The sequence below is a fragment of the Dipodomys ordii genome, unplaced genomic scaffold, assembly GCF_000151885.1.
Source record: "Dipodomys ordii isolate 6190 unplaced genomic scaffold, Dord_2.0 Scaffold26, whole genome shotgun sequence".
Classification (NCBI taxonomy): domain Eukaryota; kingdom Metazoa; phylum Chordata; class Mammalia; order Rodentia; family Heteromyidae; genus Dipodomys; species Dipodomys ordii.
In genome coordinates, this window is record NW_012267242.1 from 2,588,106 (window position 1) to 2,613,378 (window position 25,273).

At 37.3% G+C, this 25,273-nt stretch overlaps 1 protein-coding gene across 5 annotated transcripts in view; it reads left to right on the forward strand.

Moving 5' to 3' along the window:
* Rps6kc1 (ribosomal protein S6 kinase, 52kDa, polypeptide 1) overlaps positions 1 to 25,273 on the forward strand; it is a 152,540-nt gene that overhangs the window by 29,112 nt on the left and 98,155 nt on the right. For 3 of the 5 annotated variants that reach the window (XM_013015331.1, XM_013015332.1, XM_013015334.1), the window contains 3 exons: positions 10,123 to 10,238; positions 16,191 to 16,284; positions 24,883 to 25,245. In XM_013015331.1, the coding sequence (XP_012870785.1) occupies positions 10,123 to 10,238; positions 16,191 to 16,284; positions 24,883 to 25,245 (573 nt within the window). Of the gene's footprint in view, positions 1 to 10,122; positions 10,239 to 16,190; positions 16,285 to 17,157; positions 17,224 to 24,882; positions 25,246 to 25,273 lie in introns of those variants that run through there. The other 2 variants (XM_013015333.1, XM_013015336.1) reach the window with 2 other exon arrangements.

The following is a 25,273-nucleotide window of genomic DNA, read 5'->3' on the forward strand; positions in this document are numbered from 1 at the left end:
ACTGGGTTACTTTGGCATTTTTGAAGAATATTTTCTCCCTATTCTCCCTGACCTTGTCAGAGTATCATATGTGAAGGCGTATGATGCCCATCTGCACCTCAGTTGTGATACCAATTTATTTGTGTCAACTGGCCAACTTTTCTTCTTGATTTGTGGCTTCCATACTAAGTTATCACAAATTTGCTGGTTTAGAACATTAGAAGTTTATTATCCTATAGTTCTGAGGGCTACAAGTTTTGGAATTAGTATTGCTGGGATGAAATGAAGTTGTTGGTAGGGCCACACTCCCTCCAGAGGCTTGGGAGAATTTGTTTCTTTTTTCTTTCATATTTTTAAGCTGCCTGCATTTCTTGGTTTGTGGCTATATTACTTGAATTTTCAAGGCCTCCATCTTGAAACCTCTTTGTGCTCTGTGTATTACTCTTTGAAATCTCCCTCTGTAATTCTTACAAGGACACTGGAAATGGCATTTAGTGTACTCCCTGGTAATCCAGAATAAAAGCTCCATCTCAAGATCTGCAAGGATTCTTTTTTCAAAATAATATAACATTTGCAGATTCCAGAGCTTAGGACTTGATGCCTTTGGGGAGACACTTTTCAGACTACAAAACATTGAGTATTTTTCATTTCCTTTCTTGTAGCCAGCTAGTAAGTAACTTTCTAAGGCCATGCTTTTCTAACAGAATTGTCCCTTAGGTTTAGTATCCATTGATAATGCTTGCATGAAAGAATGTTTGTGTGAGGTTTCCAAAATAATGAGTTTTCAATTTTGACATCTCCATATTTGATATTACTCTCCCCTCTCTCCTTGTGGATGTGTGTAGCTATGATCTTTACATCCATGAACCAATCCATGCACTTAGGTATCTGTACATATACAAGTATATTAATATCTCTCTATATTTGTGTGTATATTCATCTAGACCTTATTGATTTGGACTTGCACTCATTTTTTGTTCCTGGTAGTCTAGAATTCATTAATGTGCCCAATTTTGATGCTTAAATTGCCCATCTTCAAGCAGTCTTTTAAACTAGTTCTGTGTTTTTGCAACTCCTATCATATTCTTTTGTATTTCAGTACTTTTGATTTTTTTTAATTTAAATTTTATTGTCAAGATGATGTACATATGGGTTACAGTTACATAAGTAAGATATGAATACATTTCTTGTTGAACTTGTTACCTCCTCCCTCATTTTTTCTCCCACTTTCCATCCTCCCAAATGCTTTTGATTTTTTTAGATATAACAAGATATCCAGTATTTGATTTGCCATTTCTTTAAGAATCTTAGTTGCTTTTGTGGGAAATGGTATTAGAGCTTCTGCCATTTACTAATTTATTGCATTTTGGCTCCAGATCAGTCTTTATTACCTTGTGGGACCTCCTTTTTTATTGGTAAAGGTGAGCTCGGACAATAGAAGGATACTGAGAGAAGTAGGTTTTGGTATGTTTCTGTTTCTCTTGGTTGTGCTGCCACTGGTATATGTTGACTCCTTCCTGCTGCTCCCTCCCTATCATCCCTGGGACTGTTGGCACCACAGCAGAGAGGTCCAGACTGTGATTCTTTGCCCACCAACCTTGGCACTCCTATTTAGGACGGCTGTGATGGGGGCAACCTAGCTCACTGCTCTCATCTAATGGCAGCCATAGTATCTCCACTGAATTCTGAGTGCTAGTCATGCTAGGCCACTCTTCCAAATACTTCATTTAGTTTTTCCCCTCAACCCCAAGCAGTCCTTGAGTTCTCTTTTATTATTATTTTTACAGTAGTAAATCCTATGCAGATGGTTAGTAATCCTGTAAGATGTTGCTTACAAATTGCTCAATTGATTCCATTTTTGGGCTGTACTCTTCCTTATACAGAGACCATGTCTGGACAGTAGGTATGCTCATTGCAATTTACTTCTAAGTTCTTTCAGCAGCTACTTAGGAAGCATGCCTTTATTTATATGCATGCATACAATACAGTGTTTATGTACAACCCTACTTATATATAAACCTGTATATATACATGTTTCAATATAATCATATTGATATGTGTTTTAGGAGTTATATAGTTGTATGTATGTGAACACATACTTTTTTCCTTTTATGAAAATGTGTACTTCTTGAGTCCATTGTGGACAAATATGTGAGTACAAATTACTAAACAAAGTCCAGGTGTCAAGGGTGTAGGATCATAGCTTCAGGGTCTAGGGCTAAAAATTGAGAGTGAAGGATATGAGTAGCCTTCAAAATTCTTTCTCCTTTGTGAAAATTCTTAGCAGATTATGCGAGATGTGGTGTTTAAAAATCAAGATGGAGATAATGGTTGGATTAATGCTGAAGTCAAGGACACAGATGTTCAGGCATAATATGGCATAAGTCTGGCTCCTAGTCACATCATCCACAATCTTTCTATTCCAGCACTTCTAAACCATTACGGCTGGGGCAAATGCTGTGAAGCCCAGACAACACAAATCCATGAAGTACATATTGAATAGGGATTTTCTTTTGTTAAACAAATTTATGTGGTCCACTATACCTGCCTGACTTTGTTTCTTTTTTTTTTGCCTCAATTAGAAATGCTTCTTAATACGTGTCTTGGAAGATGGTTATTTTACACTAACCAAGTCTTTTTATTCTCTAGAAAATTTTATCAGAAGATGCTTCATTTTACTTTTCTTTCAAAGAAATGGGTATTGGGAGGTCATTTACCAGATAATCTGTCATTTTCCCAATAAATTGAAATGCCAACTTATGTTTAATGTTTTATATGAGTTGTTATTAACAACCAGTTTTCTTTTTGTGGCATTTATTGTCTATTCTTATATAAATAAGTACTTCTGTATCTTGTTGATATTTGTGTTTTGTAAGTATGTTCTGATAACTGGTTTCAACTGTATTCTCTCTGGGGAAATGGTTGTCTTTCAGATATTGGCCTGGAACTTCCTGAGTTCTTACATTGTAATTATTGGTTCTGAGAATCTGTACTCTTATGTCTCTTATTGCCTCTTCACTTCATGTTCTTTTTTCCATTTCCTGCTCTCCACTGATTGGTTAGGCATTTTCATTGTTTTTCCTTTGCTAAGCTTTGAAATAGAGGGCTCTGGAGGGACATTGGGGTGGGGAGGTTTATCTTACCTCACATTTTTGGCCCTGAACCTTAGTTTCTTCTTGTTCATGTTGTGTTATTTCTAGAGGCCATCCTTTGGCCACATCCCAGTTCACAGTAACTTGACAAATTTATAGGCCTAACCAGTTTGCAGCCACCTTACAGAGGACACTAACCCACTGCAGGTGTATGGGAGAACAAGCTTCTTATCGATTCTTGTGTATTTGGGCTTTATTTGTGTATCTTCCCCTCAGCTTTGGCTTGCTAGCATCTTCAGACTTGTTCCCTGTGCTCCCCTTGGCATAGATATTATAGACTGTATACCTGATTGCCTTGTTGGTAAGTGGTCTCCTGGTGCCCCTTCCTCATCTGCATGTCTTCTAGACTAGGCTAGCCCTTACCACAGCAATGTTTCCCCTGACCTCCCAGCGCATACTGCATACCACAGGCAATCCCAATGGGATTCTTACATCATGGCTCTCTGGACCCACTTGCTAGCCTTGGCTTGCTACAACTCTAGAGAGACCTTTTTTGCTTTTGTATGGGACTTGAACTCAGGGCTTGGGTGCTGCCTCAGAGCTCTTTTGTTCAAGGCTAGCACTCTATCCCTTTGAGCCACAGCTCCACTTCTGGTTTTCTTGTTGTTAATTGGAGGTAAGAGTCTCATGGTCTTTCCTGCCTGAGTTGGCTTTGAATCATGATTCCCAGGGCTCAGCCTTCTGAGTAGCTAGGATTGCAGGCATTAGCCACCAGTGCCTCACTCTTTCTTGCTTTTTTTTTGACAAGTGTAGATCAGCTCTGGTCTGAGGAACCCAGCAAACTTCTTTGCAATTCAATGGTTGCTACTGGATTTATTATTTATCACCATCTCCTTTTGCTTTTCGCCCTCCCTGATGGCTCTCCAACATTTCCCCATGTATAGAGAGACTATTATACAGTATTACATACAGTACATTATAGAGAAAATATATATACAGAATATACACATATGTCAAAGTGTATAGGTCAATATATACATACATGTCAACATATACATATAGGTCGATCAATGCACATGTATCAACATACACACATGTTGACCAACATATACATACACAGAATGCATGACACATGACACATGACAAGATAGTGAAACATACGATATAGGATACACATGACAAATGGCATGTGGCACACATGAACACACAACATACACGACACATACATGATGACACATGATCTATGACATGCAAAGCACATACGACACATGTGACATGCGATACACATTGCATATGGCACACGGCATGTACTATAGAAGATACATGATATGACATTCACAACATATGACACAAGTGATACATGAGGCACAGCATACGACATCCATGTCACATGACATGTACAACACATGCAACATGCATGACACATGATACCTGGCACAAATGATACACGTGACACACATGATCACCTGACATGTAGAACACACGACACAGATGGTACATGATACATGACATTCTGGTCACACGTGTCCCATGTGACACGACACAAATGCTATACATGGCTAATGCGATATACGACACAAATGACATATATGACCTCTGTCATACATGGCATACTACAAGGAACACATGACACACGACTCTCAACACATATGACACAAGACATATGTCATGCGATACATGTTACAACAACACAGATACATGGCACACATGACATATGGCACTGCAACATACATGGTACATGTGATATGTATGCACCATGTGAGACACCATGACACACATGGTCCATGGCATGTATGTCATGACACATGGTAAACATGACATGCACGTCACATGACAAATGGCCCATATAATGTGCCACATTCATATCATATCACACTGGCATATACTACATATGAATTGTGACATGCATGGTGTGTATGGCATCTATGACATGTGCATGACACACATGTCATGTGGCAATATGACATCCAGGACACAACACACATTACACATGGCACATACGGCACATTACACATATGAGCCACAACACACATACCGTACATGGCACACTTGACACATGTGACACGTGGCATGTATGGAATATATGACATATGCAATATAAATGACATGACACACTACACACATGCCATATGATATTCATGACTCATGACCATACCTAACTTTTAATCTTTTCCAAAAGCATCTAGTATGATGCTAAATCCTGCAAGTCCTAACACCCTCCTGGCTGAAATGTCCCATGGATCCCAGTGGGCTAAATTCTCTATCATTTTTTTCAGGGAATTGGGACTATAACTTGTTTAGAGGTATGTTCCTGGTATTATTTGGCTAGAGAGAATTCACATTTTGCTTTTCTTTCCTTCATTTATCTCATTTTTCTTTTTTTTTTTTTTTTTGGGTCCGGTCGTGGGGCCTGAACTCTGGGCCTGGGCGCTGTCCCTCAGCTCTTCAGCTCAAGGCTAGTGCTCTACCACTTGAGCCACAGCGCCACTTCTGGCTTTTTTCTTTTTGCTTATGTGGTGCTGAGGAATCGAACCCAGGGCCTCAGGCATGCAAGGCAAGCGCTCTACCACTGAGCCAACTTCCCAGCCCTTTTTTTTTTTTCCATTTATGAATGAATTGTTGTCACAGTTAATATCAGCATGAAGTTTTGGGTTAATTTCCTACTGATCAAGAATGAATTTTATTTCTCTATAACTAATTTCTGATCATTGACATATTTGTATTTTAAATCCCAAAATCTGCTATAAATCTACTAGAGGCTTTTATTTCCAGTGATTAATCAATTTAGTTAGTATGTTTGAATTAAATTTCTATCTATCAATCTATCTATCTGTCTATATCTGTTTATCTATATCTATCTATCTATCTATCTATATCTATCTATCTATATCTATGGGGCTTAAACTCACCACTTTGAGCCACAGCACCACTTCGGGTTTTTGAGTGTTTAATTGGAGATAGTCTCATGGGGATTTAACTGCCTGGGCTGGCTTTGAACCACGATCCACATATCTTAGCTTTCTGAATAGCTAGGATTACAGGCGTGAACCCCCAGTGCTCCAACCCCTATAGTTTTTAATAAAAGATAATTGAATAACTTGGGGCAGGAGAGTGGCTTATACCTGATAAATAATATTGCATAATAAAACTTTCCTAGGAATTTTTTGCATGTTTTATCTTTACCTATTTTTTTTTTTTTTACTCTTTCCCAGGAAAAAAACATTGGCACTATGAATGTCAATTTGAAACGTCAGTGACATTGCTACCTTTAGAATGAAAGTTCAGCGATATATTAAGCATCTACAGAATAGCTGTAAGGCTATTGTCCACCATTAGCATAACTATGAACTCTGCTGCTTCTATATTTTATCCTAGGAAACATTTTATATTTATTAGGGTTAGTCGTTATTGCATTAAAGGTTAATTGGTCGTGTTTAGGCTACCAACACAATTTTATTTTGTTACTCTGCACTATCTTTGGAACATAGAAGTGAGCATGTTCGGGCTGGGAAGGTGGCTCAGTGGTAGAGTGCTTGCCTTGCATGCCTGAGGCCCTGGGTTCGATTCCTCAGCACCACATAAGCAAAAAGAAAAAAGCCAGAAGTGGCGCTGTGGCTCAAGTGGTAGAGCACTAGCCTTGAGCTGAAGAGCTGAGGGACAGCGCCCAGGCCCAGAGTTCAGGCCCCACGACCGGACCCCCCCCCCCAAAAAAAAGTGAGCATGTTCTTTCATCATATTCTGATTCAATATACTGAATCTTTTCATATATAAGCCATTTTTTGTTTATTCCAAGTGTAGTGGAATAGAAATGCATAGATCACTACAAGTTTCATTCCTTAAGCATTTAGTCTACCTAAATGAGGAGGCAAGATTATTCACATTAGGATTAAATCAACCACCTCACAATTTTTTTTTTTTTAAGTTGGTCGTGGGGCTTAAACTCTGGTCCTGGGCACTGTCCCTCAGCTCTTCAGCTCAAGGCTAGCGCTCTACCACTTGAGTCACAGCGCCATTTCTGGTTTTCTGAGTGGTTTATTGGAGATAAGTGTCTCATGGACTTTTGTGCCTAGACTGGCTTTGAACTGTGATCCTTAGATCTCAGCCTCCTGAGTAGCTAGGATTGCAGGTATGAACCACCGGTGCCTGGCTCACCTCATAATTTTTATTGTATTTGTTTAAGAAAAAAACTTTCCAAGGTATCATAATCTAGTAGTATCATTTTAGATGTATTATTGTCATTGGGAGAATATTTGTCACATATGAACTGAGACCTATGAATACACAGATTTGGTATCGTGGATTAGGTTAGGTGTGGTTACATGTGGTGATGTTTCAAACAATATAAGCCAGTTTCTTTCTCATTGCTGAAGGTCTGGAGACAACTTCATCAGGGACAGTGTGCAAGGATCAGGACTCAGCTCCTGATTTTGTTGCTCTGTGTTCATTTTTTAATCCTTCAATGGTCCTTTCTAGAAGGAGGAAGGGAAAGGAAGAAAAGCAGATATCTGTGATGCTACAAGGTAAATACCTTATTGGCTAGAATTTAGACCATTCTTTAACTGAAAGGCTATTTGACAATTATATAGTCCTTTTGTTTTTTTCTGAGCTCCTGGGTATATTGTTAAAAATCAAGTATCAGTATATTTCTAGAAAAGAAAGTGATAACAGATATTTAGATAGCAGCTGGATGCCTATTCTAGCAAATGAGTAGAAAGCTGGATATTAGAATTTAGAATTATCTGCATGACTGCTCCAGGGCTCTGGATTCTTTGAGGATGCCAAAATTTTATAAACCTCTTCTCTAGGAAAATGTACCTCTGTAAGTATGCATGGGATTCTATGAGATTGTTGTTTTTATTGTTAAAATTTATTTGTTTGCGTGTATATGTGGACTCACTGTTAACATTTCCTATTTGAATGTTCTGTAAGAAATTATTATTATTATTATTATTTTGGTCAGTAATGGTGCTTGAACTCAGGGCCTGGGTGCTATCCCTGAGCTCCTTTTGCTCAAGGCTAGTGTTCTACCACTTTCAGCCACAGCACCACTTCTTGGTTTTCTGGTGGTTAATTGGAGATGAGTCTCACGGACTTTCCTGTCCAGGCTGGCTTTGAACCACAATCCTCAGAGGTCACCCTCCTGAGTAGCTAGGATTACAGGCATGGGCCACTGACATCTGGCTCAGCTTTTGTTTGGTGCCAGTAATGGAGCTTGAACTCAGGGCCTGCTCCTTAGCGTTTTTGCTCAAGGATGGTGTTCTACTACTTGAGCCATAGTTGCCTTTTTGGTAGTTAATCAGAGAGAAATGACTTATGGACTTTTCTGTCTAGACTGGCTTTTAACCAGATCTCAGATCTGATTCTCAGAACCAGACCTCAGATCTCAGCTTCCTGAGTAGCTAGAATTAAGGTATATGGCATCATATATCTCTTTCAAAGCAGGTCTTTGAAAGTTTTTTTGGGAAAAAATTTTTATTTTCATAGTCCACAAAAATTTCCTAGCATAGTCTTTATGCTAGTCACTATAACAGTCTTGAAAATTAAAAAAATATTTTTGCCTGCTAAGGGTTCACTGTGTGCCTGATATGTATCTTGGAGCCTTGTGCCTTATCTTTTATTTTCTCTACTTTACAATGAAGAAGTAACCTGCCTAAGATCTTGTAGTTTGTGAATGCTAGAATTTTTTTGTTGTTGTTTATTTTGGTTGGTTGTGGGGTTTGAACTCAGGGCCTGGTTCTGACCCTGAGCTATTTTGCTCAAGGCTAGTTCTCTACCACTTTGAGCCCCAGTGCTCCTTCTGGTTTTCTGGTGGTTAGTTAGGGAGATGTATCTCATGGACTTGCCTGCCTGGGCTGGCTTTGAACCTTGTTCTTCAGATCTCTCAGCTTTCTGGGTAGCTAGGTTTACAGATGTGAACCACTTGTGCATGGCTCTCCCCCCCCCCCTCTTTCTCTCTCTCTCTGTGTTGGTCTTGGGGCTTGAAGTCAGGGTTGGGGTACCAGCCTTTATCTTCTTTTGCTCAAAGCTAGCGCTCTATCAGTTGAGCCAGAACTTTACTTAGAGCCGCAGAGCTCACATATGAACCCAGATCTCATTCTAGTACCTTTAGAGTTCTTTTTTCTTTTTCTTTCTTTCTTTTTTTATAGTGCCGTTTTTCTTTTTCTTTTCTAGATCTTTTCTTAGTTAGATACTTTTCCCTAAGCTTGAGGCCCATTGAGTGGAGGGTAATTTAGTGTTTCAGTTTTGAAATTCTTGTCTTGATTTTTATAACTGGAAATCTCTTTGTGCCTCGTTTTCTGTAATATTTTGCAAAAACACTTAAAATGTTTTAAGTGTGTGATAATGCTACTCTTTTGATTTTGTATTGTTTTAAACCTATATTGCAATCAGTATGGTACTGGCTGTGTGACAAATGCCAACTGGTAATCTAAGAGTTGGACTAAATGATCATATTTGAAAATGTCTTTTCATCATTCAAATTGCACATGCCATTAAGAATTCTATGAAAACCACCTCTGGTCCTCTTGTGAAGCAGAACTCACTGGCTCTGTGTACTCTTTTCTCACAAGCTTGCTGTCATGTGTGTTACAGTGCCACACACAGATTTAGCATAAAAGCTTTTACTTCAAGCTGAGGTATTTGACCCCACTGATAATACAGATGTTCTCATAATTTCCTCTCTTCATTGGCTTTTCAAATAAAAAAGAGTAGAAAAGAGGAAATTATGTGAGTAATGATAATATTAAATTACTGTGGTAATTCATTCATGTTCTCTAAAATTCTCTTTTCCAATGTAGTGTCACATCACCAACATCATAAGAAGTAAATTCCTTACACTGCCATTTATTTCTCAGTTGACATCTCCACCTCCTGTTTTTAATCAGAAACATCATTTTTTTTTCTTGCTAATGCTAACTATAGAGTCTACATGTGACTTCAGGAGTTTGCTGTTATAATAAGCACCATGGACAGGCAGTGGTAGGCCTGCTGCTGGTTTGTGAGCAGTGTTTGGTTGTTCTTTCTGTAAGTGTTGGCTCTTATTTAATTCTAGGGAGATTTGATAAAACTGTTATTGAAGAGAGAAGACAGTGTGCCGAAGACCTGCTGCAATTCTCTGCCAATATTCCTGCTCTGTATAACAGTAAGCAGCTTGAAGACTTTTTCAAGGTTTGTAGTCTTTCTGGAATATCTTATATCTTACTAATACTTTTATAGTCACTTTCTGAGTTTTTGTTTTAGTTGTTGTCTTCTCTTTGGAATACAAATCTATTTGCATTTGTTGCAGTTACACTAATTTATATAAAGGTATGCATAATGGTCATTGCACAGTTGGAGATAGGTCACCGAATATTAATGCTTTTTTTTTTTTTTTTGGGTCCAGTAGTGGGCCTGAACTCTGGGCCTGGGCGCTGTCCCTCAGCTCTTCAGCTCAAGGCTAGGGCTCTACCACCTGAGCCACAGCGCCACTTCCGGCTTTTTTCTTTTTTGCTTATGTGATGCTTGGGAATCAAACCCAGGGCCTAGAGCATGCAAGGCAAGCGCTCTACCACTGAGCCACCTTCCCAGCCGCGAATATTAATGTTTTAAGTTTCATGACAAGCATTTTTTTTTCATTCTAAGATCTTTACTTTTTTTCTGTTTTGAAATACAGTCTTATTTTGTAGCTAAGGTTGGCTTTGAACTATCAATTCTTCTGAGTGCTGGGATTATAGGTGCCTATCATTTATAATAATATTTTTCTAAAGGCAGGTGCTAGTTGCTTATGCCTATAATCCTAGCTACTCAGAAGTGGACTGAAATCTGATGATTACAGTTTAAAGCCAGCTTGGGCAGATCTTTGAGACTCTTGACCTCCACACACTAGTTTTCTGATTTATTATTTATTTTGCATTAACAACTGTGCAGATTGCTAGTTAGTATTGTATTTCACTACTACATTTTACCTCTTGCATTTTGTTAGCTTTCTAGAAAAAGGCTAAGTAATTGTTTTGTAGTTGATTTTTTTCTCTTTAACAAACTGACATGAATTTGTATAAAGGTAATTTGTACACTAAAACACTAGCTGTATGTGAACCATAGTAGCTTTTTTTTTAGGTTTGATAAAGTGTAATTTCTTGATTTTTTTTTTTCCTTTTTGGAGTAATCCAAAGTCATGAAGATTCTCTCCCATGTTTTTTCTAAAAGTTTCAATATTACATTTAGGTCTCTGGTCCATTTTCTGTAAATTTTTGTGCATGGTGTGAAGTAGTAGACCAAATTCAACTTCTAATGCATGTATATCTGACTCAATGCTACTTGTTCAAGAAACTATACTTTCTACTATTGAGTTGTGTTAGCACTGTTGCTGAAGATAAATTGATTGTAAATGTAATGGCTATTTCTGTTGCTTTAATCTTCTAGAGTGTTCTTATACAACTACTACCTTCAGACTGTCTTATAAAGGTATCAACCTGTACCTTCGTAAGTTTTGAAATCAGATAGTAAAAGTTAGCCAATTTCATTTATTTATTTGTTGGTTGTGGGGCTTGAACTCTGGGCCTGGACGCTGTACCTCAGCTCTTTAGCTCAAGGTGAGCGCTCGACCACTTGAACCACAATGCCATTTCTGGTTTTCTGGTGGTTAATTGGAGATAAGAGTCTCTTGGATTTTCCTGCCTGGACTGGCTTTGAACTGTGATGCTCAGATCTCAGCCTCCTGAACAGCTAGGATTATAGGTGTGAGCCACCAGCGCCCAGCCTTCAATTTTGTTTTTATTAAAAAACTCATGATAATTTTGAGTGTTTTAATTTCCAGAAAAATTTACCATCAATTTGGTCATCTGAACAAATACTATCATAGCTACACCTTGAGAGAAAATATAAAACTTACATACCTAATAAAAAAGACTTTTAGCCAGAATATTTTCAGAATATATTCTTACAACTCAGCAAAACAATAGGTAGATTTTACTAGACATTTAACTAAAGAAGACATAGGAAAAAGCCTAGAAGAAGTAGAAACTACAATTAATACATAAGTAAGATACTACTACATACTTGCTACATTGGTTATAATTACAAAGTCAGAGAGTACCAAGTGTTGGTGAGATTGTGGAGGAACTTGTTTACTCACATACTGTTGGAGAATATAAAATAGTAGTCACTTTGGACAACAGTTGGCTTGGGGCATGGCACAAGTGGTAGAATGCTTGCATTGCAAGCACAGCTCACTAAGTTCAATCCTCAGTACTAATAAAAATAAAATGACTTATTATAAGACCTTGAAGTTCCACTCTTCAAAACCTACTCAAGAATAACAAAATATTTTTGCACAAAGATGTGTACACAATGTTTCCAGCTATGTTAATCATAAGTACCAAGAGCTAAAAACAAAGCAAAAACCAATCAATCTGTCAGTGGATTTTTTAGCAAGTGCAGTTATACACACACACACACACACACACACACACACACACATGTATATACACACATATACATATACACATACATATGTACTTTATACACACTCAATTTATTGTTTTATTTCTGGGATTTTTATGGTATATTTTTAGTCTGTGGCTGACTAGGGGGGATAGTCTACTGAGTGTGTGTGTGTGTGTGTGTGTGTGTGTGTGCACGTGCGCACGTGTGTGCATGCACACATATGTGTGCCAGTCCTTTGACTTGAACTCAAGGCTTGGGTGCCGCCCCTGAGCTTTTGTGCTCAAGGCTAGTGTTCTACCACTTGAGCCACAGTTCCACTTTTGGCTCTTTGGTGATTAATTGAAGATAAAAGTCTCACAGCCTTGCTTGCCTGGGCTAGCTTCAAGCAGTGATCCTTGGATCTCAGCCTCCTGAGTAGTTAGGATTACAGGGGTGAGCCACTAGCACCTGACAATTCATATGTTTTATGAATTCTTAGCATATTGATTTAATTTTTTTAGCATTATTGATATAATTGTTCAATTTTACTCTCATTTACTCTTTATTGTTGTTAATTTCTTACAGCTTAATTTATAACACTTCCTCTCCCCCCACACACTGGGATTGAATGATAAGCTGAAGCTCTACCACCCAGCTATGCCCCTGGCTCTCTTACTGCATAAATTATAAGTTGATTTTTATCATATGTATGTACAAAAATCCCATAGTTTATATAGGATTTGGTACTACCTATGGTGTGGTGGCCTATACCTATAATCCTAGCACTCTGGTACCTAAGGCAGCAGATTGTGAATTTGGGTAGCCTGGGTTACAGAACAGGTTCAAGGCCAGCCTAGGTTACTTAGTGAGAAAAATAAAAGGTGGGGAGACTAGAGATATAGCTCAGTGGTAAAGTAGCTGTGTAGCATGCATGATTCAAGGCTTAGTACACAGCATGGGAGGAAGACAAATTCCCAGCATCTCAAAAAAGTCCCAAGGTATTTTCCAAGATGAGTTTGGCTACTCTTAAATAGTTCTTTCTTTCTTTCTTTCTTTATTTTACAAAATTCTAAAAGCAGGTATCTTCTTTCACAAAATCTAAAAATCTAACAGTTCCTATAATTAAGAATGACAAGATCTAAAAGATAAAGAATGAAGAGCTGACTTTTATTTAAAGTATTTAAAGTAATAATAATCTGACTTCTATTAATCCCAACTATTTTTTTTCTTTTTTTGTTTTTGTCAGTCATGGGACTTGAACTCAGGACCTGGGCACTGTCCCTGAGCTTTTTCACCCAAGGCTAGCAATCTATCACTTTGAGCCACAGCATCATTTCCAGTTTTGTGATGGCTAATTGGAGCTAGGAGTGTCATGGACTTTCCTGCCTGGCTGGCTTTGAACCATGATCCTCAGATCTCAGCCTCCTGAGTAGCTAGGATTAATGGCGTGGGCCACTGGTACCCAGCCCAACTAATTTTTAAGCCTTCTAGCATGTGTGAGTCTGTATGACTTCCAGGATACCTTTCACAACTTCTATAAAGCAAAATGATTCTGCTTATAATACCTTTTTTTTTTCTTTTTTTGCAATTACAGACACCATGACAGAAAGAAACAACTGCCAAAGGGGACAGCCAAGAACTAAACACTGCTTTATCGATTTGACTTGACCTTTTTATATTTAGTTTCTGATAAATTTAGCATAATTTGAAGAGTAATGAAAGATTAAGTAACAAAGTCAATCATAAGAGAGTTATTACAAACTTTCATATTACTATTTCTATTTCGTTACTCTAAATCATAAGTTTGCAATGTCCTGTCAATGTCTTTTAAAATATCAGCTTTCTTGAGTAAACTAGATAATAAAAAAAACAAGTTACCAATAATTTGTTTTGTGAAAAGTTACTTGTATAGATCCATTAATACCAGGAAAATTAAGTAACCCACTGTATTAAATCTCCTCTCTCTCTCCCTTCCTTTTAAGAACCAGTGTTTGTTTTCTTGGGTTTTTGTTTATTTTTTGTTTTGTATTTCATTAATTTTTATCCCAAACTTGATTATTTATTTCATTTTGCTTTCTTTGTACTTAATGCTCATTAATTCCATAAAATGAAAATTATTGGCTTATTGTCTAATACAGACATTTACAGCAACACATTTTCCTCCGAACACTGCTCAGAGCACCATATTTTTTATATATATTTTGTTCTTTTTTATGCAGTTCAGTGTATTTTTTGATGTTGTGAAATTTCTCTTCATCCAGGGTTACTGAGAAATAGATATTTATTTCCAAGTATTTGTGAATTTTCTAGTTCCTTTTATTATTGGCTTCTAATTTTTTTTTTGTGTGTGATCAGGGTACATAGCTTGTATGATTTTGATTCCTTTATGTTAATAAGCATATGATATATCCAGGAAGAAGGTTTCTTGTATACTTAAAAGGAATATATATTATTTTATTAGGTAGAATATTTCTGATTAGAGATAGTGAGTTCTTTATGCTAAATGAAGACGTGTTTGCTATCCTGGTAGTTAGTTTTGGGGCATTTGGTTGAAGACAGAAAGAAGGATGTTAAATATCAGAAGAGTTGCTTTATGAATTATTTGTAATTGTCCATGATTAGAGTATTCAGTTGTAAAGCCACAGCAAAAAAAATCACACCACCACTTTTCTAAAGAAACCATTCTCTAGTTACATGTGGAGAAAGAGAAAATATCTTTCTAGGCCTGAGTTTGTGAATCTAGATAAAAAATATAAATGATGGTCACATGGAGGAATCCATTTTACATTCATGATTTATATGTTTAAAAATTGTCTCTTCACTAAAAATATCTTACATCTATTTTATCTGTAATGTACAAGTAAGCCTAAATGACTTCACTGAGGAGTTATGTGATATGTTGTCATTTATGATTTTATAAAAGCCAATAAACACTTAATAGAGTCCATCATTTTTCCCTAATCAAAACAATTATTTCCAAGGACACTAAATGATATCTAGCTGATGGGTTCTTTTCTTCCTGTGACTTTTCTTTTTTTGGAGGTACTCAGGTTTGAATCAGAATTTTACACTGGCTAAGCAGGTACTCTATCACTTGAGCCACTCTGCTAGTCCCTTTTTGCATTGGTTATTTTTCAAGATCGAGTCTCTTGAGTCTGAGCATGCCAGAACTATGATTCTCCTATTTGTGCTATCTTTTTTGCTTGGATGACAGGTGTGTGCTCCTGTACCCAGCCATTAGTTGAGAGGGAGTCTTTTGAACTTGTGCTCCCAGTGTTGTCTGGGGAACCATGACCCCCCCTCTCTGCCACCCAAGTTTCTAAGATTGCTGACTTGAGTGCCGTACCTGTCACAAACTTTGTGAATGTCTTTGATAGACTTAATGTATTTTATTAAAAATTACATATTATTATAAACAGTATTTTCATAAAAATTTTAAATAATAGTTACTTTAGAGCAGCTTAGTTTGAAAGAATAATTAAGCAGAAAGTACTCTATGCCCATGTATTGCCTCTGCTGCCTCTTGCACTGGTATGGTATACTTGTTATAGTTGATGAACCAATGTTGATTTACTTCCTGATTCTTTTAAAACCGTAGTATTCTACTTTGCTACATTAGTTTCTATAATCTGTATACATCCCCAGTTGAGGTAATGTTTACTGCTGATATTTCATGCTCTTTATAACAAGGAAACACAACTGTTTTCATCTTTTTAGGGTGGAATAATTAATGATGGTTCTGAATTAATTGGTCCTGCTGAAGCTTACTCAGATTCTATTGTTGATATCTTTCCTGAGTATAGTACAGAAGGTAAGAGATTTTAATTTCTTCTGCATGCCAAAGATTTTATAGGGGGCAGACTGGCTGTCTATAGGAAATATACTGCATGTAGCTTATTTTGAGATACTTTTATCTCTATCAGATTTTAACTGACAGGAGGTGCACTCATTTTGGGTAGCTGTCTCAAATTTAATTGGCAGCTTTTTTCTTTCCTAGTAGTATATACAATAGTGACTTAACTTACAATCAGTGGCATTCTAGATTTGATGGGAGTTTATATCTTAGTAAGAATTTATTGGTCTGAGACCAGGACTTGAGCTTGGTACCTGATGCTTTTGCTCACTGGCTAGCACTCTACCAATGGAACCATGTCTCCAACCCCAAGTAAGACCTTTTTATATACTAGGCAGTGTAACTTACTGTATACTAATTTCTCAGCATTTGACTTTTAGATATTCCAGACTGCTTTAAAAACTGAGTCATTTACCTAGAAAGAATAAGCCTAAGGCAATTTTAGTGTGTTTGATATGATTTCTAATTACATGAGTCTAAACCAAAGTATTTTCTTGCTTTTAATCTCTTTAATTCAAGAATGCTCACTGTCTTGTTTTGTTCCCTTAACAAGTGATCTTTGAATTTATATGAAGATTTTTAATACATGCATTTTTATAACTATATTTTTTTCCATAACTAGGTTTTCTTCTGGGAAGATTATAGAATTAAAAATAAGAGTGGTTGTGGGGGGCAAAAGAGGGGTGATGATTTAGAAACAAAATAGATTTGAGGTTGGCTAGATGTGGCTTTTAAAGGTAAAATAATAGAGTAAACATGTTTTTATCTCTTTTGTGAATAAGAGTTTATGGTGGAAGACATTGCTTTATGATGTTACATGGAATGTAGCCATGATCATTGAAGTGCTGTGTTTGTGCAGATGTTAACAGCCAAGTGATTCTTTCCTTTCTTGACTTGGTAAGACCAGGAAGTTGCTATCTGTTGTATTGGTTGATAAACTTGTACTCCTTTTTCTATTGGTGCTATCACTTTAAGTGGTTAGCTTTTGCTCCTTTTCCTTGTGCTTTACATTGATTTTAAAGCAAGTCCATTCATTGAAACCTTCTGTGGAATGGAAGAAGGCTGTGGGCCTAGCCCTCAATACTTTTGACTTTCCTGACTCCTTCAGAGTCATACCAGAGCATTGCTGACAGTAACCTGAGTTTATAATCTATATGAGTTTTGGAAAACACATCTATTCTCTGACCTGATTTACTCTGAGAGTTTGGCTAGGTATTAGAAAAGTTTAGCTCCTACTTGTGATACCAATGTGCTTTTAATTCTAGAACAGGTTTCCTTGGAAGGTGTCTTCTTCTTCTGGTCTGTCTGATGCCCCAGTTTCCTGACTCCTGAGGAAGGAATGTGTTTTCCACCTGTAAAATGTACTGATTCTATGATATTGAATTAATAAAAAAGTAGGAAAGGAGAATAGAAAGGAAAATATTCTGCAAGAACTTAGAACCTCATTTTTGCTAGTCAGGCACTCTCCCACTTGAGCCGCCCCTCCAGCCCCCAAAGGACATGTTTTCTTTGGAAGGTTTGATACTTTAGGAATGAAACTGTTTTCATTAAAACAATTTTTTTTTTTTGTAATGGGAAAGGAGCTCAATGGCTTGCTTACGCTAAACAAGTGTTCTTATGCCAAGTCACATTTCCAGCCTTAAAATTTAGGAGAGGAATCTGGCAATCTGACAAGGCCTTATGACAGCAAAAAGTAATATTGGTATTTTATCCTGTCATGTAGTTTAGTATTTCAGCTGTGCCTTCTGGCCCATGAAGTGTGAATACCAAGGAGCCATTAATGTGGTTAATGCTTATTTTTACCCCTCCCTTTAGAGCCTGGCTAATTAATCCTGAGGAAAGATACCTTCTTGACCAATACTGAAGAATTACTGTCAAGAGAGTTGGCAAATTCACTGTTATTTACATGGAGAAATGACTTAAAATATAATGTAATTGTATTATTTAGGTGTTGCATGAAGGGGTTACTATTTCATAAGTCGGGTAATGAGTATGAGAAATGACTGAAATAATTTTGAGATTTTCTGGCCTAGTGGGAATTTGGAAGATTTACTTCATAACCAAAGCCCTGGTAATCCCAGAGGCAACCAAGGGAGAGAAACATCAGTAGCAAAAGAGCAGGAAAGCTGGCAGCCAGCCAGACTAGGCAGATAGGTACAGAGGAGATCCCATAATAAGAGGAGAAACCAGACATGGGAAGAGGGCATTCTGGCTCTTTTTTTTTTTTTTTAAATACCTACCCACTCTTGGGAACTAGCGAGGTTCCTCAAGAATCATATTTGGTCCTTCCAAGGGGAATGTTTCCAGTGATCTAATTACCCACGAGGTTTCACCTCCTTACTTACTTACCTCCAGGTTTCCAGCACAAAAACCTTTTGGGAATCGAACCACAACTAAACTGTAGCAGGTGATAAGTTTCTTACTTCTCAGTGCATAGTGATGGGGCTGTGTGATTATAACTTTTATTAGCATTTTAAAAATGCAACATGCAAACCCGTTTGAATGAAAGTTCTAAAGGAAACATGAAAATCTGGAATGTGTGTTTTTGTTTTAGATCTATGCTTGTTTTATATTGCAGTAGAGAAACTGCTTTTAGAGTTAAGTATCTTGTTAAACTAGGAACTTTCATTTTTTATTCGTTTGTTTTTAAAATTGTTATTATAAAGTTGATGTAAAGATGGATTACCATTTTCATATGTCAGTAATAAGTACATTTCTTTTTGGGCAGTGTCACCCCTTCCTTCATTCTCTACCAGTTTCCCCCTCCTGTCTACAAGTTGTGTAGTTCATTTTCAACATAGCTTCTACTGAGTACCAGTACTTCATTTGTTCACCCCATGTCCTTCCAATTTTGTGCTCTTCCCTTATCTCCCAAAGACAGAAAAACGAACAAACAAGACAGAAAAGAAAAAGAAAGGGAAAAAAACGCCTCTTGTTTCCATTTCCTGGAGTCCATTTTCATTTATTTATTTATTTATTTATTTGGTCCGGTCATGGGACCTGAACTCTGGGCCTGGGCGCTGCCCCTCAGCTCTTCAGCTCAAGGCTAGTACTCTACCACTTGAGCCACAGCGCCACTTCCTGCTTTTTTCTTATGTGGTGCTGAGGAATCAAACCCAGGGCCTCTGGCATGCAAGGCAAGTGCTCTACCACTGAGCCACCTTCCCAGCCCCTCATTTATTTATTTTTGATTATACACACATATGTATATATACACAATCTTTAGTTGTACAAAGGGTTTCAATTCAAATTTTCAATTTATGAGTACAGTGCATGTTGGTCTTACCCTTCCATCATTCTTCTTTCCCCTCAGACTGTGATTGATTATTGTACTGAAAAATGTGAAATTATTCAGCAGGATTTTAGATGAAAGGTTGACATTGTTTTCCAGTTCTTACATGAAGTGCTGGTTATTCTTTATCTCCTTTGTCCAGAGCAATTAAACTATATTTTCCCAAAGATGAAAGGCAATCTAATTGATTGTTGTCATCTTATTTTCATTTGAAACTTGCATGTTTTGTTTGAACTAAACTTACTCATAAGGTTGCTGTGACACTGTGGAAACCTGCCCAGAGTGGTGCATGAGACCTGAGCTTCTGACATGTTTCCCTCAGCTGTTGGCCTGTTTGAAGGATGCAGGTTGCTTTACTGCCATGCTGCCCTTGAAACTGGTGCCTTTGATGTTTGTCTGGCTCATCTGGCAATCTGTGTCATTTCCTCTTCCTAATACATTACTTGACTTCCTTTGCAGTTTTGAGAGGGACATTTTCCAGGACCATGCAGAAAACCAGAGAAAATTCTTTGATATCATAACCACAAGTACAAATTGGGAGATCAGCCTTTATATGTAACATATTTTAAGAGTGAATATTCTTAAATATATCTTGGAATAGCACAATCTACCTGTTTCTTTGGCACACTGGAAATTATGGATCATGGAATTCCCCATGTGCTCATTGTAACAATTCTGGAAACTACAAAGGACCTATCGATTCTTTAGTTAGCATTTTAGCATAAATGAAGTGTGTGTGTATGTGTGTGTGTGTGTGTGTGTGTGTGTGTGTGTGTATCTATCTGGGTTTTTTTTGGGGGGGGGTCCGGTCGTGGGGCCTGAACTTTGGGCCTGGGCGCTGTCCCTCAGCTCTTCAGCTCAAGGCTAGGGCCACAGCACCACTTCCGGCTTTTTTCTTTTTGCTTATGTGGTACTGAGGAATAGAACCCAGGGCCTCATGCATGCAAGGCAAGCACTCTACCACTGAGCCACCTTCCCAGCCCCTGTGTGTCTATCTGTATCTACCTACCTCTCTATTTTTTTTTTTTTTTTTTGCTGGTCCTGGGTCTTGAACTTAGGGCCTGGGTGCTAACCCTGAGCTTCTTTTTGCTCAAGGCTAGCACTCTACCACTTGAGCCACAGCACCATATCTGGCTTTTTCTGTGTGTATTGGAGATAAGAGTCTTATAGACTCTTATCTTTGAACTGCAATCCTCAGATCTCAGCCTCCTGAGTAGCTAGGATTATAAAAGAGCCACCAGTGCCCATCTCAATTCTGGCATTTTGTGGTTAATTGGAAATAAGAGTCTCATGGATTTTACTGTCTAGGCTAGATGCAGATCTCAGCCTCCTGAGTAGCTAGACTTATAGGCATGAGCCACCAGCACCTGGCTTCTAAATCTGTTTTTTTTTAAAAGCCAATTTTGTTGTTTTCTGAATGGCTAACTTGAAAAGTCTGTTGTTTTCTGGGCTAATTCTTGTAAGTACCGCGTGCTAACCGATTGCGCCACTGGAGCTCATGGGCTAATTCTTTTTTACTACGTAAGTCTATGCAGTGCAGGTTGAAGTTCAACAAGACAAAATGTAGGAAGTCTAAAAGTAATTTACATTTGAACTAGAAGTTTTATTCTACAGATGTCCACGAGGTGGCACCATAGGAATTCTAAATCTTATGATGGAGTATCCTAGTCTCTCCTGTGTTAAAATGTTGCTTGTATACTTAGCTTGAAGAAATTATTTTTTCTTTTAGGTACTTATTTATTTGGTGTTATTTTATTCAATTCACCTTATTAAGTGAATTTTCTTCGATGACGGCAGTTACAATAAATAGGTCATTTTTCTTAAGATAAATATGAATGTCAGTGTGTGCATGATGCACACAAAATAGATGATAAATATTGACTTTTAAAAACTGTAGAGATACCGAGTGTAATATTGGGTATTAGGTATTTAGGAGCTAGGTAGGATAAACAACAATATTCAAGGCTAATTCCCTACCACTTGAACCACAATGCTACTTCCAGCTGTTTCTGAATAGTTTATTGGAGATAAGAGTTTATTGGAGATAAGCTACTCAGCCTCTTGAGTAGCACTGCTTGGCCACCAGTTCCTATCTCCTCTAGATGTTTTGTTAGTGTTGTTTCCTGATCTAATTCCATTTAATTTTGATTCCCTTTGCTAATAAGGTAGGTTGCAAAGGTAAGAGGAAATATGACTGTGTTCCTAGGTCTTTTTTTTTTTTGTGGTCAAAAGCCAAGAAACTGAATACACATAATTTACCCTCTTGCCCTTTGGTATTATTGTACTTGTTAGAAAGGATAGCCAGGTAGAGTGTGAAGCAGAACGATCTGATAAATGCTGTAAAAGCTACAGAGACCAGGCACTAGAGAACTGAGCAAAAACCTGTGGTGCAACCTTTCCCTTCTTTTGTGATTAGCTGTTTATACAGAGCTGCTTTCTCAACTAAACTGTTTATTTGTTTCAGTGGAGTAGAGAAATAAATTTTCATTGCGGTATATGAGCTATTTTTAAGTTACTAAATAATCCCATAAAAATGATATATTTCTCAGAAGAGTGAATAATTTTTTAGATTGCCATAAGCATTCTGATTATGAAGTACTGTCTGTATAGCTAAAATGTCAGAGAATTGAAATGATTTTTCATTAGGTCCAATGAATCCCAGTTGAGATTATGGGTTTTATGAAATCTGTTGTTTTTTGGGAGCAGAACTCATACTTTATTAGAACTCTAAGGATTTGGAAAAAAATAAAAACACGGGTATATTAACAGGATACCAGAGTGGTGTCTAAAGCTGGCTTGAAAATTAATCTTGTAGCCAGGCGCTGGTGGCTCATGCCTATAATCCTAGTTACTCAGGAGACTGAGATCTGAGGATCGTGGTTCAAAGCCAGCTGGGGCAGGAAAGTCTGTGAGACTCATCTCCAATAAATCACCAGAAAATGGGAAGTGGCGCTGTAGCTCAAGTGGTAGAGCTCTGGTCTTGAGCTGAAGAGCTGAGGGACAGCGTCCAGGCCCAGAGATCAAGCCTCATGACCAAGAAAAAACAATAAAAAAGAAAATTAATCTTGTCAGATGCTGGTGGTTCACGCCTGTAATCCTAGCTACTCAGAAGGCTGAGATCTGAAGATCACAGTTCAGAGCTAGCCTGGTTAGGACAGTCCATGAGATTCATATCTCCAGTTAACCACCAAAAAGCTAGGTGCTGTGGCTCATAGAATGCTAGCCGTGAGCAAAACAATTCAGGGACAGCACCAAGACTCAAGAGTTCAAGCCTCAGGGTTAGCACACATACCAACTACCAGTAAAATGTTTCTACCCAAACTTATTTTATTCAATAGGAAGTATACAATTTTAATCTATAACAGAAGTTGGGAAATGATGGCCTTGGGCCACATCTAGTCTAGCCAGCTTTTATAGTTTAGCCTGCTTTTATATGGCCTGTGAGCTAAGAATGGCGTATAATAAATATGGAATTAATTTTTTTATTTTTAAATACGTTTTTATTGAGATTAAGTGATTACATAAACTTCACAAATGTCACAGTATTATGAGACAGTGATACTTAAAGTCACAAACGCATTTTAATCTTCACAAGGCAAATTGTCATTATCATGGTCTATAATGTTTGTGAATTCTATGAGCTTTGGCAGTACAGCTATTTCTTCCACATTGGGTGATATGTACATTTCTTTTCTTTTGCTTAGTGTCAGCTGTTCCCTCTTTCCCTCTCATTGCTGCCCTTGAGTTGCTTAGTTCATTTTCATCAATGTCCAGGTGCAGCTGATGGGCCCCTCTGTTGTATATCTTCCCTTAGAATTAAATTTTTTATAAAATATATGGGATCAAAATTTCAGAGTCCATAAATAGTTACTGGAATATAGCTATTCTTTTCAGTCTATAGATCTCTGTGGCTGTTTTTATGCTTCATAAACAAAGTTGAGCAATAGAGACCATATGACCAAAAATAAATCCTCAAATACATTTTCTGAGAAACTTGGTACCAAATATTCAATGGTAATGGGAGCTGGTGGTGTAGTTCAGTGGTAAGGAATTAACTGACTGGCACATGAATGAAGCCTTGGGTTTGACATCCTCCCTTCCATGGCAGTGCACATATCATACTTCTATATGGCATTTTTCTCAACATCTTTTAACCAGAACAATATATGACAGTAGTGTTTAGAATCAGGTCTGGGAATCTAGTTAGTTTTGTTTAAGCCAGACAGTAATAAGATTTGTAAAGCTTTGAAACAGTACCTTTCTCTCAATATGTATTTTTTGTTTTGGAAAATAGTTTTTGTAAAATTTATGTTACTTTCTGATAGTCCTTAATATTTTATATTTAAAATTGTCTGGCTTTCTTAATGTATTGGTGAATATTTAGAGTCTATAAACAAGCTTTGTGGTGTCCTTAATCATTTTGCTAAGAGTGTGAAGGGAGGTGTTGAAACTGGAAAGTTTGCTTGTTTTGAATCATGCTTTTGTTTTGAATCATGCTTATGTACTGTGAAATCAGTTATATGAAACAGGGGAAGCAATTCAGAAGCATCTGTTATTCATTTTCTGTCTCAGAACTAAGGAGCAGATATAGTCCAAAGTTGTCTTTAAATCTATAGAAAAGGATGAAACAAATTTTTTTATTACATTTGATTCATTAAAATCCTTAAATAGCATACATTTCTCAGATATGAATGGTTCTCTGAAGGGACACCTATGAGGATGCATAATTTAATCATTCTATAATTATTATATAATGGTAAGTTATAATTTCATGAGAGTCCTATGTTGTTCATGTGTTAACTATTTCTCATATAAAACAGCATAATAAGCAAATGATTAAGATATCCTTTCTTGAGCACACAGTTTAAATTTGAAAAGTTGAGAGTTAAGCACATTGTTGGTTTTATTCCAAAGCTCTTTTTCTTTTCCCTTATTATAATGTGTGTGTTTTAAAAATTTTCATAGCTGTGTTTATACTGAACAGTTTCCCATAGGACAGTTTACAGCTCTTGGGTAAAGGCTATTTTGACAAGGCCAATGACTTGTCTTTTTGGCGATTAAGACAAGGAATTATCTTCCAGAGTTGTATGGAGAGTGCAAAAGTGAAAGAAATAAATAAAAAAATTGCTAGACACTGACTTCTGTCTTTAAACTACAGTCTTCTTAATTGATTGGTTAATATAAAAATGAATAATGTTGTGCTTTGTGATCTTGCAGCTGATGCTCAATTTAATATCTGTTTACTATTGTGATCATATTTCTAGGATTCTCCAGTGACAGTGATCTGCTATCTCTTACTGTTGATGCTGATTCTCTTGCTGAGCTAGATGATGGAATGGCTTCCAATCAAAACTCTCCCATTAGAACTTTTGGTCTCAGTCTTTCTTCAGATTCTTCAGCACTAGGAGCTGTTGCTTCTGACAGTGAACCAAATAAAGCAGAAGAAGAACGGGAGATTCGTAGCCTCTTTCCTGGCAGTTTAAAGCCTAGGCTTGGCAAGAGAGATTATTTGGAGAAAGCAGGAGAATTAATAAAGCTAGCTTTAAAAAAGGAAGAGGAAGATGACTATGAAGCTGCTTCTGATTTTTATAGGAAGGGAGTCGATCTACTCCTCGAAGGTGTTCAAGGTACAATTTAATCTATATTAATATGTAT